Genomic DNA, 14,269 nt, shown 5'->3' on the forward strand with positions numbered 1-14,269 from the left:
AACTGCACTATAACTAGTGACAAAGTCATTACCAACAGCTTCCAATCAACTAGTTACAGATGCTTAATCGACCGTCTCTCCAACTTCTTGATCGTTGCATCACAAATTCGCACCACAAGCCACATAACATTTCTCATTAAAAAATAAAAAAAAAGAATTTAGTGGCACTGCCATGATCAATGGAGGATGGAATTTCACTCTCCGTATGTGTAAAAGGTACAAATGGCGAGAAAGTGGTAGGAAGACCACCTGACAAAATACAAACCGTTTGCCTAACTCGACCCTACCAAAGCACAGTTGTAAGCATGCATCATGAGAGGATGGAAATTTCGTACTCCCATGTTTCATCATTAAGGTTCAGTATCAGATCCACACTTCATTCAACAAGAATCCAACTTAACACCCAATGGCTATGACATTATTTGGGAGTTCCAATATAAGCTTAGTTTATTTCAGTTCATACTGTATAATTATCATAAGCCATTGAAATATAAAGTTCTTAGAAACACACCATTAAATTTGATTATAATACAACGGAAGCATATGAAATGAAAGATGAACATATTGAGACCAATTAATGATCAAGGGCCAAAAGAATTATTCACAATTTCTAATTACAGAGGATAACATATACACAAGAAAAAAAAAATGAAATTTAACAGATTGTTATGAGCTGTACAAAGAAGGAATTCAACCGCCATTCCTACCAAGGTTCAATTTTCCCCATAATTTTAAAGGATGCACTTTTTTCTTCCATCATGTCTGTCTGCTTGCAGCAGGATCAGGAAGGAGGTGACGAATGAATGTTCGTGTCAGGTAGCATTGCTACTGTAACTATGAAATACTCGCAACCAATAGAGAGGCCATATGGGTTTGACGAGGATATCGATCTCACAGACAAATGGTAAGTCCCTGTATCAGAGCTCAGGCGATCAACTTGATCTATCCCAGGCTCAAGCCGAACGGGTGGTGTCCTCACAGTTCTCCGTTCTATGTGCACTATCTGACCAATGATGTAACTTGGTTTGTTTGGGAGGTGCTCTGTAAACAAGGCAATAGATTCTGCAGATAGATAGTAGTTAGAGCAGTTCCTGTTGATCGCTTCATAGTGCCCAGCAGAGTTGATGACAAAGGCGACAATCTCATGGAGTTCAAAACGACCAAATGATATCTTCTCCTTGTTTGTCTGCGGAGGAAAATCAAGTCGTCAGAGAATCACCAGTGGGAAGCTTATCTCCAGCAACTGGTAAGTTGCAAAATAGGGGAAATGGCAGTTGGGCATGACCGCCGAATTCAACACCCTACCAATGGATACCATAGTATGACATAAAATATGATGAGTCATATACTCTCCACATTAACATACAATTTTAACTTAAAAGCCGGATGGTCAATATCCACTTTCATCAAAATTTGAAGCTTGGGCCCCTCAGCAACAATCATGATACACAGAGACAGACCCAAGGAACAGTGCACAACTACCAACTCGAATCTCTTATTTATGCTTGTTAGTAAGTAGGGCTAGGCTCAATGATGATCCTCCTTATCATTGATAAGAAGCCCAGAAATTCACATATGAAGACATTTTCGATGTCAACCAGAACACATTTGATCTTATAAGTTGAATGGCAATAATAACTTTTAATCTTGGCTCCCCTAAGCCAGCCAAGCAAAATAGAGATGCTTCCGGCATAAGAGTACAACTACCAAAAGAGGAAGCTCTCTTATCTCCTGTTGATTCATCTGGCTCAGGATTCAACAAAGATATCTCCACCAAGAAAGACCCCCAAAGGACATTTGACTTTCATAATAATTAAATAAAAAATATATAAGCAAGCACAATCAATTGAGACAATGACTTCTTTCCATTCTCCAGTCCTCAGAACAATCGCAGTCATACAATTTTGTCAGTGGTACTGTAACTGGTCACTTTAGAACACCGCATCGCTGAAACACACAAATTTGCTAGTTGAGCCATCAAGCAAAGAAATCTAGATGAGCATAATGGAGGCAGCCTAAAAAGCACCACACTTAAGTCAGTGATGCGCCCTCTACTGGTGGCAAATTTCAGCCAAAATTACTACATCATGTTGCAAAGAGCACTTCTTTTGACACATGAAAAGATATATCACTAGGGGCACAACCTTATACAGAAGCCCTTTTTGGCCATTTTAAATTCAAAATTTTCTAACTTCTAACCGCTAGAAGTTCCAAGGGGAAGAGTGCAACACATGATGGGTAATAAAGTTGAGGTGGACAATGAATTTGACATAATCGCAATCCAAACGGTCCATATATCTAGTAGATAGTTCTTATCCCTCCACATGGCTCAAATCAGACAGCTCACCTACCTAGAAAATATTTTCATATATCAACTACAGTCATTCCAGCTATGTATGGAAAAAATGTTCCTGTTCCACCAGTTGGCCACCAACCCTTATCAATTTCAGCCTTCGCTTTGTCCTCCGATGCCTACAACTTGCAACATAATATTCATCACTGACACATACCTTGGTGTTCATTGCAAATGGCTGAACCTTCTCATCAATCTTCCCATTGTTGTTACATATGGTTACTACTACTATGTTCCCTTGACTGCATCCATGTTTCTTCAGTCTTTCATTACTCGTCCCACATCTATGTCGACTTTAATTGTATGTATGGTATTTTATTTGAATTTAGATGGAAATGCAACCCCTTCTAATTGTCTATACATAGCAAATGCCCAGACAAGAATAAAAACCAAACTTGCAGTCAACAAAAAAGACAATCATACATGAGGCAGCCAAGTATATCAACAATCAAAAACTAATTAAAAGAACCTAAGATTGAGAAGAAAATTTTTCACATTGGGCATTTAGAAGTATCCAGACAGACTTATGGCCCACTTTTAGGTAGGTCACTGATAGACTCATCCAGATCAATAAGATGACAGGCAAAAAGTGGTAAAAACAAGGTAAGGAGCTTAAGTCCACCATAAAGTACCTTAATTTTTTGCTACACTGCCAAAAAAACGGCTAAAACATCTTCAATAATTTGGACAACTACTGACCTGCTTCTCGAGTTGATGCTTTGCAAATAAGCTTTTAACCAGTTCTTTCTTCTCATCCAGCTCCTTTGTAAGGCGCCCATGTGCAACTTCAGCCGTTGAGCACCTGTCCAACAGCTCTGCACGGTGTCGAGACAGAAAACCCACTTTGTCTGCAAGGACCCGGGTACACGTTCGGAACTCCACAGTAAAATCATCTTCAACATCATTGACAGAACTGAAAATAGTAACAATCACAATACATTGAAAATCTGAGTAAATACAACTCAAACAATAATATTATAAATATGTCATAGACAAAATGATGCCACACTTTCCCAAACATAAGGTTAAAGGAAAGTGAAAACAAAACTGACAAAAATCAGACTTCCACAAGTTTTATGTAATGAATCAACTAAGGAATAACCAAATTTAAATAATCCAAATTGATGTGTGCTTGGGCCACATCCACCATGAAAGGAAAATACACCAAATATATCATAAGCAACCAAACTTAAAGCTGCAAAAAATCTAAGCCTCCTAAATTGAAGTGCCAAGCTTTGGGGAAATGTTTTGAGTCAATTACTTACTTGGCCAATGAAAGAACCAAAGAACGCAAGGAATCAGAAAAATTAGCCACTCCACCCGTTGCAGTAATGCAACTTCGCAATCTTTCAAAAAGGCTTCGCATTTTCACAGCAGAAGCCCGCAGTGCACTATACTCTGAGGCCCTCCTATCAGCAGCACAAAGATGAGTATGGGTTTCCTCTCTAGCTTCATGCAGGCAATTTTCCAAGTGAGCACAATTCATCTGTCAGAATTTTTTAAGTGTTAATAACAGTAGTACATCGAACAAGAACTACCAAAAAAATGCCCTTGTAGTAACAGTATCACCAGTCATAGTTCTTCAAAGGATTAACGTGAAACACAATAATATAACAGATGATCAGCACAAGCATAACAATTTCTTAATATAACAAAACAATAATGTACTCCAGCAGCCTCTAACTTTGCCAGTCATACGGTACGAAGGAGTATGTCAATTTCAAAGCAGCATAGTTATTTAGTTGCAAAGTTTCTATTTGTTCTTCTGGAAAGAATCCATATAAAGGTGTTCCCACAGGCATATGATATGCATGGAAGAACTTTTGAGACAAGCAAATCTTGTCGACCAACATTGAAGACATCAAATAATGCTGTAAGTGCTATTATACAAATTGACAACTGATCATTTCACTAAAATCAACATTATTAGGCTTCTTAAGAACAACTAGTAAATAATTCAATGTTATTTTCTACTGATAAATACTTAATTAGCAGAGAAAAAAGAAAAAAGAAAAAAGAACACAAACCATTCAAGTTCCAACATCCCCAGCTTGTTTGTGCCCTTAAATTATACCAACTTAGGAACACAATATAAATGGCATTATGAGTAATAGCTGATTTCTGAACATTAATCTCACTCACTGTCGAAACAGGATAAAGTAGAGGCTCATATACATTCCACTTTCCAGGATGACATGTTTTTTACTAAGATAGCTTCCAACATAAAACCAGTGGATGCATCCAACTAGGGGTGTCAAACCTGTCGGTTTCAGTTTGACTTGATTGGTCCTGCACCTTTGAGCATCAGGACCAAGACTGACCTGACTACATAAATGGGTCCTCAAAACCAACAAGACTGAAACTGGTTAATAATTGGTCGGTTTGATATCAGTCTTCAATTGGTTTTGGTTAATCGGCTCTTAATTGATCAGTTAAGCCATTTTTTGTCTATATTTTGGCAAAGGGTATTAGGATAGGTAAATTATTCCTTAATTGATAGTCTTTAATCAGTCTCAGTCAGTTGGGTTTCGGGCAGATTTGTAATTGAGTCAATCAGTTGGTCCATCAGGTTGATCAGTTTGGACTGAGACCGACCGATTAATAGAAAACAATATATCCTAAAAATAAAGCTGGACTGTTTAAAAAAAGAGTCTGTTCAGTTTCAGTTTTATCGAGCGGCCTTAGTAGGGTCTGTCTGCACAGGCCTGGAAATGACACCCTTACCAACTTACAACCTTTAACTCTCCTTTTCTACAATAAGTAGCATGAAATGAAGGCAGAAAAGATTGCAGGGTGTGCCACAGATAATCACCTTGTACCCAAAGAAGCTAAAAACACAGGTGGACATAATTTCTCTATATTAACATAGGGATCACCCCTGGACAATATTCACACAAAAATCATCTCACCCAAGGTCATCAGGGAAGAAAGATGCACGAGGGCCAAAATTTGTCGGAGTTGACTGCAGGAAGAAACTATTGAAATACTTTCGGGTAGTAGTTAGAAATCATTAGAATTCCAAGGCGGAAAGGTATCAGGGGAGAGACTCGAGGGCAGTGTGATGCAAATATACCTCATTTAAGAGAATTTGTTCTAGGTTTTTATCAAATATCGAGAACTAATATGCAGAGGAATATAGATACAAGAAAATAGCAAGTCATTCAATAAAATAAAAACTGAAAATGAGAAAAGTTAATCAACATTTAAAATATCAGCACATAAAAACTATCTAAAAAACAATGAAAAAAATATCTAGCATTAAATTACATTTCCTCCGCCAAAAAAAAACTCTAAGATCTATCATCCAGTTAACTAGTCAAAGTTTAGTTTTTGGAGAAACAGTCTCAACCTCAGAAGCATGATTTATCTTCGTGCAATATTTATTACAATCAAATCCGCAAGAAAAATGAAGCTATCAGTTCATCCAAAAGTACCTGAGATTCATCCAGCAGCTTATGGCTGATTTCCAGTTCTCTCTTCAGAATGTCCAACTCGTCTAGAGCAGCTTTAAGCTTGGTTTCAGTCTCATTGTACTGGTTTGACTTGTCTGCTAGCGCTTTCTGCAGTTCCAATACAAGATCACTCGCTAAGTTAGATGCTGAATCTTGCTCAATTGCAGCTTGACAAGGCAACATGTTCAGAGGTTCCAATGTGGTTTCAGCAGTGGAGCTGGTTGATAGTAGCAAATGCAACTGCCCCACCATCTTCTCTCGTCCTGGTTTATCACCTGCTTCCAGCTCATCTCGATGTGGCTCCAACATTGAAGAATCCAGCTGAGGATTTAGTAAACCTGAAGAATCAGCCATATTTTCATCCACACCTTCTCGTGCTTTGCTTGATTGCTGTTGAAACTGCTCTGGTTTGGAATCCAATGATGCAGACATGCAAGAAAGCTCATCCATGGGTTCAGTAGAGATGTAAGGCATGTGGGCTTCTCCATCACCTGATATTTCTGATTTGAAGTCATCAGCCTTCACAGATGAATGGCCAAACTCAAAGACATCCTTTCCACCTGGAAGTTTCTGCCCTTGCATATACTGATCGGACAGTCTCTGCTCCAGCTCTTGAATGCGCTTCTCATAAGACAAGCATTGCATCTGCTTCATGTTAAGCATTGACTGGAGATGTTTGCCATACTCATCCTTCATATGCAAGGCTTCTGCTGTCTTCTCCACCACATTCTTCAGTATGCTATCCAGCTTACTGTCATCTAGTGTTTCATATTCAATTTCAGGACTAAAAGAACACATCAGAGCTATTGCAGAAGCAAGTTCAGCTTTCAGTCTCGCATTTTCAACTTCAATTTTACTTGTTCCAGCAACTTCTACTGACTCACAGCCCTCGAGCACATCCTTAGAGTTGCATTTTTCAGATGATTCTATGGTATTTCTTTCAGCTTCAGCAAAGTTAGAATTGTCATTTGACATCACCATGGACGCTTTTGGTGTTCCATGCTTCTCTCCTTTACAACGGATCCCAACTAAATACTCAGGAGCATAATGGTCAACATCAGCAATATCATCAATATCAAGCAAACTAGTGTCAAATGGAGCTATATTGACATCACACTGATTTGGAGTATCAAACAATCCCATGGATGTTAATATATCCCGAGGAATGAAGGCATTCTGTGCTTTTAAAAATTCCTCTCGCCTTCTTACCTCAGCCTCCCTCTTCGTTGCAAGTCTTTCTGCCAATTGTCCAGCCATGCCCATGTAAAGCTTCATTGAAGCCTTCCTCCTCACTACTTCTGCAAGGCATGCCCTGTATGCAGGCCCAATCCCACGCAGCAACTTTAGATCTTCAAAATGATCATCTTGGCGTGCCATTGCTTCTTTAAAAGCAGGATATTGTAGACGGACATCTCTGATCATAAATTGAACATAAGCTACCTTTTGCATGCAATGATGCACGAAAAGGTTCATATCATTCTTTTTACCCATGCAGAAATCGAGCAGTTTTGAAATTGAATGATTGCAAGCCTGCATTTTTGGTAGGTGGTGCTTGTCATGGACATCATACATTGGACCAAGAGCTGAAACTGCATCATGAGGACGGAGGGAGGCAGATAATTGGCAGCTCAGACAATCATCGACTAGTTTCTTCACAGTGTCAACATCTTTACTGCATATAAGCAGAAGAATGATTTGGTGCAGAAAAAAAAAGGTTGTTCCAAAAAGAAAACTGTTATTGCAGGTTGGTGTACCAGTATCCAATAGATAAATGTTGTCAAAAACATCACCTGTGGTGAATTTCTCACAGGCTTATATAGCAAACAACAAGCTGGTGTCTAAAATGGTAAAATTTTGAAAAATTGAAGAGCTCATTACGAAATATACATGAGGAATTATAATTTCAGCACTAACTGCATGTACAACCTTTTTCTTTCCCTCCCACTTTAATCAGCAGGAAAGAAAATTTTTACAAAGCAAAGAAGAAAGAGAGTGCAGGGAAGTATATGATATCACTTCATAAGATAGAATATTATTACGAAGAAGAGAGAACAGTGTGAAAGTCTAAGACTACTTGGGTCAACAAAACTACATATTAAAGCATTGACAATAAAAACAATGGGTTTATGAAGCCCCAAGCACAACAAAAATGGTTAGTTTCTGGCACAGTGAGAGAGAGAGAGAGTATCAGCTAGAAGATTTGTAGGTGCTTTCGAAGCAACTCACTCTACAGCAGTTAAAGGGATCTCATGGTAATAACTGTTGTAATCTCGAAAAATAAGATGACAAATGCTGTATATTTCAAAATGTTGCAAAATTGCAGGGATTCCAGTTAAGGATTTTATTTCAAAATAGACACAAGTCGATCCCGCTTGTGCTCTCTGTGGCACTTGTAATGAGACCCTCTGGCATATCTTTTTCTCCTATGATGGGTTAAACATATCTAGACAGCTGGTCCATTGGGTCTGAGGATGAAATTCATTTCTTTCCCATCTATCAGACATTTCTGCATATCTACCCTTCTTAGCCAACGGCTTGATAAGACATCTCTCATTTGGTTTTTCTCTGTTTTTATAATCACTTGTTAGTTTATTTGGTTTGTTAGAAACAATTGTGTTTTTAATTCTGTTAAGCCTGATCCTACTGTTGTGTTGTGGAAGATTGAACATTGGTCGTTGGAACTTCATCTAGCCCCCCCCCCCCCCTATCAATTTGGATACTATGTTACATTCTGATAAAATTATCTTATCCTGCCCTAATATGCATTTACCTACTTTAGATTTTCCTGTTTTGATATGCGTAGGGTTTACCAAGGTAAGTGGGATGGGTTTGATTCCAGAGACATAGGAGATATAGATTACTCTAGATGGGCATTTTGCATTTTGCATTTTGCTAGATGGCAAACTCATTTTGTTGGTTGCAGGACAGATTAAAATTAACCATACCCTGGAATCGGAGTTAACTGCAATTCTCTACGGTTTGGACTATGCCACCATGAGAGGTTTGAAGCTGAAAGAAGTTTGGTGTTCTAATCAGGCGCTACCTAGACTTCTTCCAACTCCATCCCATTCTCCCTGGCCTTTTGAAGTCCTTAACCTTCTTTTGCAGATAGTGGACCGAGCCAAAGATGTGTCTTTTAAAACATTTCCTCATCCTTTATTTCGTAATTAGTTTAAGTCTTTTGTGAAGTTTACCAATAGCACTACTACTTGCTGTCTTCTTGATCCTTGTACCAACTTGCTGTCTTAAATATATAAAATTTCTTTTGTTTTCATAATGTTGCAAAATTGCAATGAGTTGAAGTGAGACGAAGTTTAATAACAGGTTGCACCAACATAACAGTAGATTTGCAGGTATAGAGGTTAAGAATAAAGCAAGGCCTATCTCGAAGAAAAGCATTGAGCTCAGACAGAACAGGTTATCAAAGACATAGTTCTATCAACCAAGGTAAGTCCGGGAGCTCAAAACAAGAGACAAACAAGTGGTTCTGGTATGAGCTACTACTGATAAAATATCAATCGAACATGAAACACAAGTAGCTCAAAGAAACCAAAACCAGGTGTGCGGAAGGCAGGGAGGGTTTTAAGAAACCAACCTCAACGATTGCATTATACTCTTCTGCTCATTTAGATATCGTTGGTGGTCCTTTATCACCAACTTCAAATCCCTTATTGCAGCTGAAGCCTTACTAGAGTAAAGATCCTCAACCCGCCGCTTCAGTTCATTGAACATCTGCTTTAACTGCATAACCTTAGCCTCAAACTGCCGGTGTGAGCTGTTACAATTCTCAGCCCACTTCCGTAAATTCTCCTCCTTCACAAAATCAAGCAAGAACTTCCGAGTTTGTGTCTGCAAAGCTGGATAAAGCTTGCAAGATCTCAGTCTATCTATATCCCGCTCAAAATTCGCCAAAAGGTCAGAATGGTATCGATGCTGCTGGGAGTAACACTTCATGAACTCCATGTACATTTGGCATATCATCCGATAGTGGTGATCCATGCTAGCCTTGGCAGTCTCCACAGCCCTCTCTTGCACCATCTGCTCTCTCAGAAGCCTCTCGCAATACTTAAACTTCAATTCGGCGCAGTTGAATATAGCACGCCCACGGTGAAAATGGTATCTAAACTGACGCTCATATGAAGGCAATGCCTTGAGAGCAGGATCAGTAGCATCATCCAGAGGGTGAGGGTCTTTAGTAGGGGAAGGCATTGGAGGTTCACTGACTTCAGGGATATTGATTTGCTCCGGCGGAGGCGGCCGCGAATCAGAAAGCATTCGAGCTCGGTTGTAGACAAAGACTTCGCGGCCACTACAGGGGAGCTTGTACGTCGACAAGGGTCGTTGAGCTTCAAGCTTCATCTCTTGGCAGAGGAGAATTTGATCATTGAATTGAATCCCAGAAATTGACTCTACAGATCTCTGAACTGCTTCAACCAGCGTGTATTCATTGCAAACAAGTTCGATAGTATGGCCGTTCTCTACGATTCGAACCAGTAGCTTCCTTCCTGGTACAAATTCCTCCGGACCATTCAAACTCATCTTATCCCCAAAAAATGGATATATCCACCACAAAAATAGAAAGAACCCAATTCACCCAAAAAGGAAAACAACCCAAATTTCCAAATTTGCACGCTTATCTCTGCACCCAGTCTAGCAAACGATTAAAATCCTAAGTATTCACAGACAGAACATAACAAAACCCTACTTGTCTCAAGCCCATGAGCGTAGAGTTCAATAAACCCTAATTCCACCGAAACCCACCAAACATGTCATCAACAAAACCCTAATTCTACTTCCCCCACCCTTGTTTCCCTTACTTGCACCGCACATAGACTATTACTTCTCTGAAGAACACCCAAGAAAGAAGAAACAAAGAAACAGAATCACGTAAACAAAGGGGAACACTACGAGGATATCCCTCGAACGGACTGTGGCCAACCGATTCGGAACCTAGAAACGTTTGTTATACGAAAACATTTGAACGATCCATGAAGATAATAAAGGAAATCTATGACAGTAAAACCAATTACGTCTGAAGATTGATCAACGAAAATACCCTGAAACCAGGCATCTCCATAGTTATAATGAATTTTTGTGCCCTTTCCTTCTGAGAATTATTTTGTTTTAATTAATCGACAGATAAGCTTCTGCTGCAGGTCCAGCCCGTAGCAGAAGAGCCCTCCCTCCAGAGTCCACAGGAACTTCGGAAAGAAGGAAACACAAAGCCAAAGCTTTGCATATTTTGCTTCATTTATTATTGGATTTTCTGTCTTTCTGTTTCCCTGTCTCTGTCTCTCTTAAGTTTATTTAATTAATGGGAGAAAGAATGCTAACCGGTGCTGCAACCTGTCTATTTCCTACACACTCGTGGTCGGACCGTGTCAATCCAAACGCTAATAGGGTCATCCTAATTTTTTTTTAATTTTTCAGTAAGAGGGTCTCACCGGATCAAGGTTCAAATACCAGGTATCACACTCGGGATCGGTCTTGATCGAAACCTTTCTAGATCGGGATTGGATCGGTCCAAATCGGTCAAGATAGGTCAAAAAACCCCCCAAAATTGTTTTTTTATGGATCGGGTCATGTATCGGCAAGAGTTGGTGGGTGTTGTGATCTCAGGGTTGGATCGATTGATATTATCTGGATTGTATCAGTCAAAATCAGTTGGTCTCAGTCAGTATCGATCGGTATCAGTCAAGATAACATAAAAAACAAAAAAAAAACTTAAAACTTTGAAAAAATAATAAAAAATATTTAGTTGGATCAGTAAAGGATCGGATTGGATCGGCCGATCCAATCACCGATTCAATCAAACCTTGTTGTATCGGTCAAATCTCGGGATCGGTTTCGACAATATCGATCCGATCCGACCAATATCGACCAATCCAATACCTCAAACCATGCATCGGATATTAATGGCTCTATTTCCCCAAATTCCTCAAATAGAGGGGAATGATCACCCTACCCTTACCTAACCACATTGCCCATGTGGCTATTAGAGGCACTTGGAGAAAAAGAATGGGTAGAAAATGGAGCAGATAATTTTCCGAGTCTAACCATCCATGTATATAAAAGCACATACTTGTTGTAAAGAGCTTGCATCATAGTATCATACATTGGTGAAACATTTCTAAATATTTCGTTACATGTGAAGTCTTTCATTGAGGATATATTGCAATTAAAAGTTACTTAATTTTTCTGAAATTTTCATTATGTTTTTAAATGTTAAGCTGATTCTTTAGCTATGAAGAAATTGTCAATGCTATGTATGACAATATCATCTAATTCCATTCTGTGATTGATAGAGTCACGTAGTTTGTCAACTATGAGTTTTGACAAGTTCTAAATAAATTGGATTTCTATTCAAAAAAATATTGTTGGAATATGATTAACCGGAATTGAAAGAATATTCGATTAGAAGACTTTGAAATTTGACATGTGACTAAACAATAATAGGGAGAGAGTTTCCTCTAATATCATTGTGCATATTTTACACCATTGACATGGAGGGTATCGAATTGTCAAAAAGGAGGTTTGTTAATGAGGAGAGAAACAGCGAAACCCAATATAATTAGTGAGAGGGCATATAAAGGAATCCACACTATGTTGTATGATTTCTTTTTCTTATATTTTATATCTAATAATCAAATAGCTATATCTTTTTTTCGATAGGCAAGGCAATCGGCGTATAAAACCTAATTCCCTAATTAAATAGTGGGAAGAGGAGCTGCACTATTGGGTTGGGTTTCCCTCCATGTGGAGGATGGCCCAAAGCTCACCTTCTAGGTGAAGCCCAATTGAGTTAAAAGCCCATAAGAAGGGTATTTTTGTCACAAGAAGGATTTAATGAGGGTTTCCTCTTTTGGGTCTTTTATAAAAATAAGAGAAATGAGGCTGAAAGAGACATAAGAGAGAGTTGTTGTCCTCAGAAAACCAAAAAGGAGACGAACACAAATTTTTAGGTTTTGAGGCATTGCGTAGCCAACATCAAGAGCTTGATTGGATGGTCATTCATGGTCCAATTGAGCTGATTTTTTGACAGCAAAAATCGTAAGAAACAATTCTTCATTCTGAACTGTGTATTTGTTATTTGAAATCCTCTAATTCAGTGTTACAAAACCGTCTTTGGTGCCCCTGTTTTAGTGAGATCTCTTCCTTTTTCTTTCGTTCCTCTTTTGGAGTTCATCTTGTTGATGATGTATGCCAAGAATATGTTGTTCTTGATATTTGGAATGCTTGTAAGACTAGAGGCATACATTTTTTGTGGGATTAGGGCAATGTTAATCATCTGAAAAAGATGATGGGTTTAATATACTTTGGCTACTTAGCCTAGATACAAACCCTAATCTTCTTGTTTCAAAATGAATTTTCAAAATTTGTTTTGTGTTGAAAAATATATTAAAAACAATTGAATGAATATAATGCATTGGCTGACTTGATCAAATCAAGTGAAATATGAATCATTTTGAAACACAAACGTATTATAAAAACAGTGTAATCATGAGATACTTTTGGTCTGAAAATTTGATTATTTCTAAGCTTTTTATATGATTAGGGGTATTTTGATCATTTTACAAACATTAAACTACAGTTATTTTTGTTTGCTTAGCAGAGGAGCTGTGCATAAAATCTTTCAGCACCATGCCTAATTAAGCCTTTCATTGTTATCCAAAGATGCGTGATCCATTGTGGAGTGCCTACATTAATAATTGGTTCACTGAGATCAACCCAAATGACAAAAATGGGTTGTATGCTTTGCTTTTTTTATTTTGAAGATGTTTGTGTTGTTTGTTTCTCAAGGAGATTGTCATCTTTAGAGTTACTGGTATTGATTTTAAAAAATCTTTGCTTTAGCAGACGTGTTAGGAAAGATTTTTTTTTTTTCATATCGAGAAAGTATTCGGGCAGACTGATTATTTGGCTAATCTTGCGTGTGTATCCCTTGATAATTCTTCATTCTATGCTGAACAAGAGCTTCCTCAGGATTTAAACCGAATTCTTCGAGAAGATCGAAAAGGTTGGCTTTCCAGCTTTTAGATTGTAATGCATTTAATAGTGTGCTTGTGGGAGGTTTCTAGCTTTGGGGGATAACAATAAGTTGTTTCCCTTGGGCAAGGGTAACGCTGATGTCCCCCCTTTGTATTTTTTATAATTATTTATTTTCTCAATAAAACTTTAGGGGATTCCCTGAGTCTTAGATAATATTCGAGTGAAAAAAATAAAATATTTAAACATAGACCAATGGCTTAAAAGACATAGTTTTTGGTTGGCCTCAGCCCCATCGCAATGTTCGCGATCTCTCAGGGCAATCTTTCAGCTTCGCAACTCCACCATGCCTAATATCAGGTATTTGCTCAAGTTTGGCCAAGATATCAATTTGTGGTTCGACCCTTGGCTTGCAGGAGGTCTCATTTACAAGCCCGGCATGCTGATATCTGAAGCCTTGGGGAGGAGCATCTACAAG

At 38.5% G+C, this 14,269-nt stretch overlaps 1 protein-coding gene across 2 annotated transcripts; it reads right to left on the reverse strand.

Annotated features, from left to right (window-relative positions):
- Positions 1 to 556: 556 nt before the first annotated feature.
- Positions 557 to 10,490, reverse strand: LOC122646058 (autophagy-related protein 11-like). Of its 2 annotated transcripts, XM_043839525.1 has the most exons (6): positions 9,401 to 10,490; positions 5,788 to 7,477; positions 3,619 to 3,839; positions 3,053 to 3,266; positions 934 to 1,186; positions 557 to 888 (listed from the first exon to the last, which is right to left on the reverse strand). In XM_043839525.1, exons 1-6 carry the CDS (start codon positions 10,342 to 10,344, stop codon positions 782 to 784), a joined length of 3,429 nt encoding a protein of 1,142 aa, XP_043695460.1. In that variant the 5' UTR covers positions 10,345 to 10,490; the 3' UTR covers positions 557 to 781. The 2 variants fall into 2 exon arrangements, with proteins under 2 accessions (XP_043695460.1, XP_043695459.1); XM_043839524.1 differs by having other exon boundaries at positions 557 to 1,186.
- Positions 10,491 to 14,269: the final 3,779 nt, after the last annotated feature.

Source organism: Telopea speciosissima, chromosome 11, assembly GCF_018873765.1.
Source record: "Telopea speciosissima isolate NSW1024214 ecotype Mountain lineage chromosome 11, Tspe_v1, whole genome shotgun sequence".
NCBI classification, from domain to species: Eukaryota; Viridiplantae; Streptophyta; class Magnoliopsida; order Proteales; family Proteaceae; genus Telopea; species Telopea speciosissima.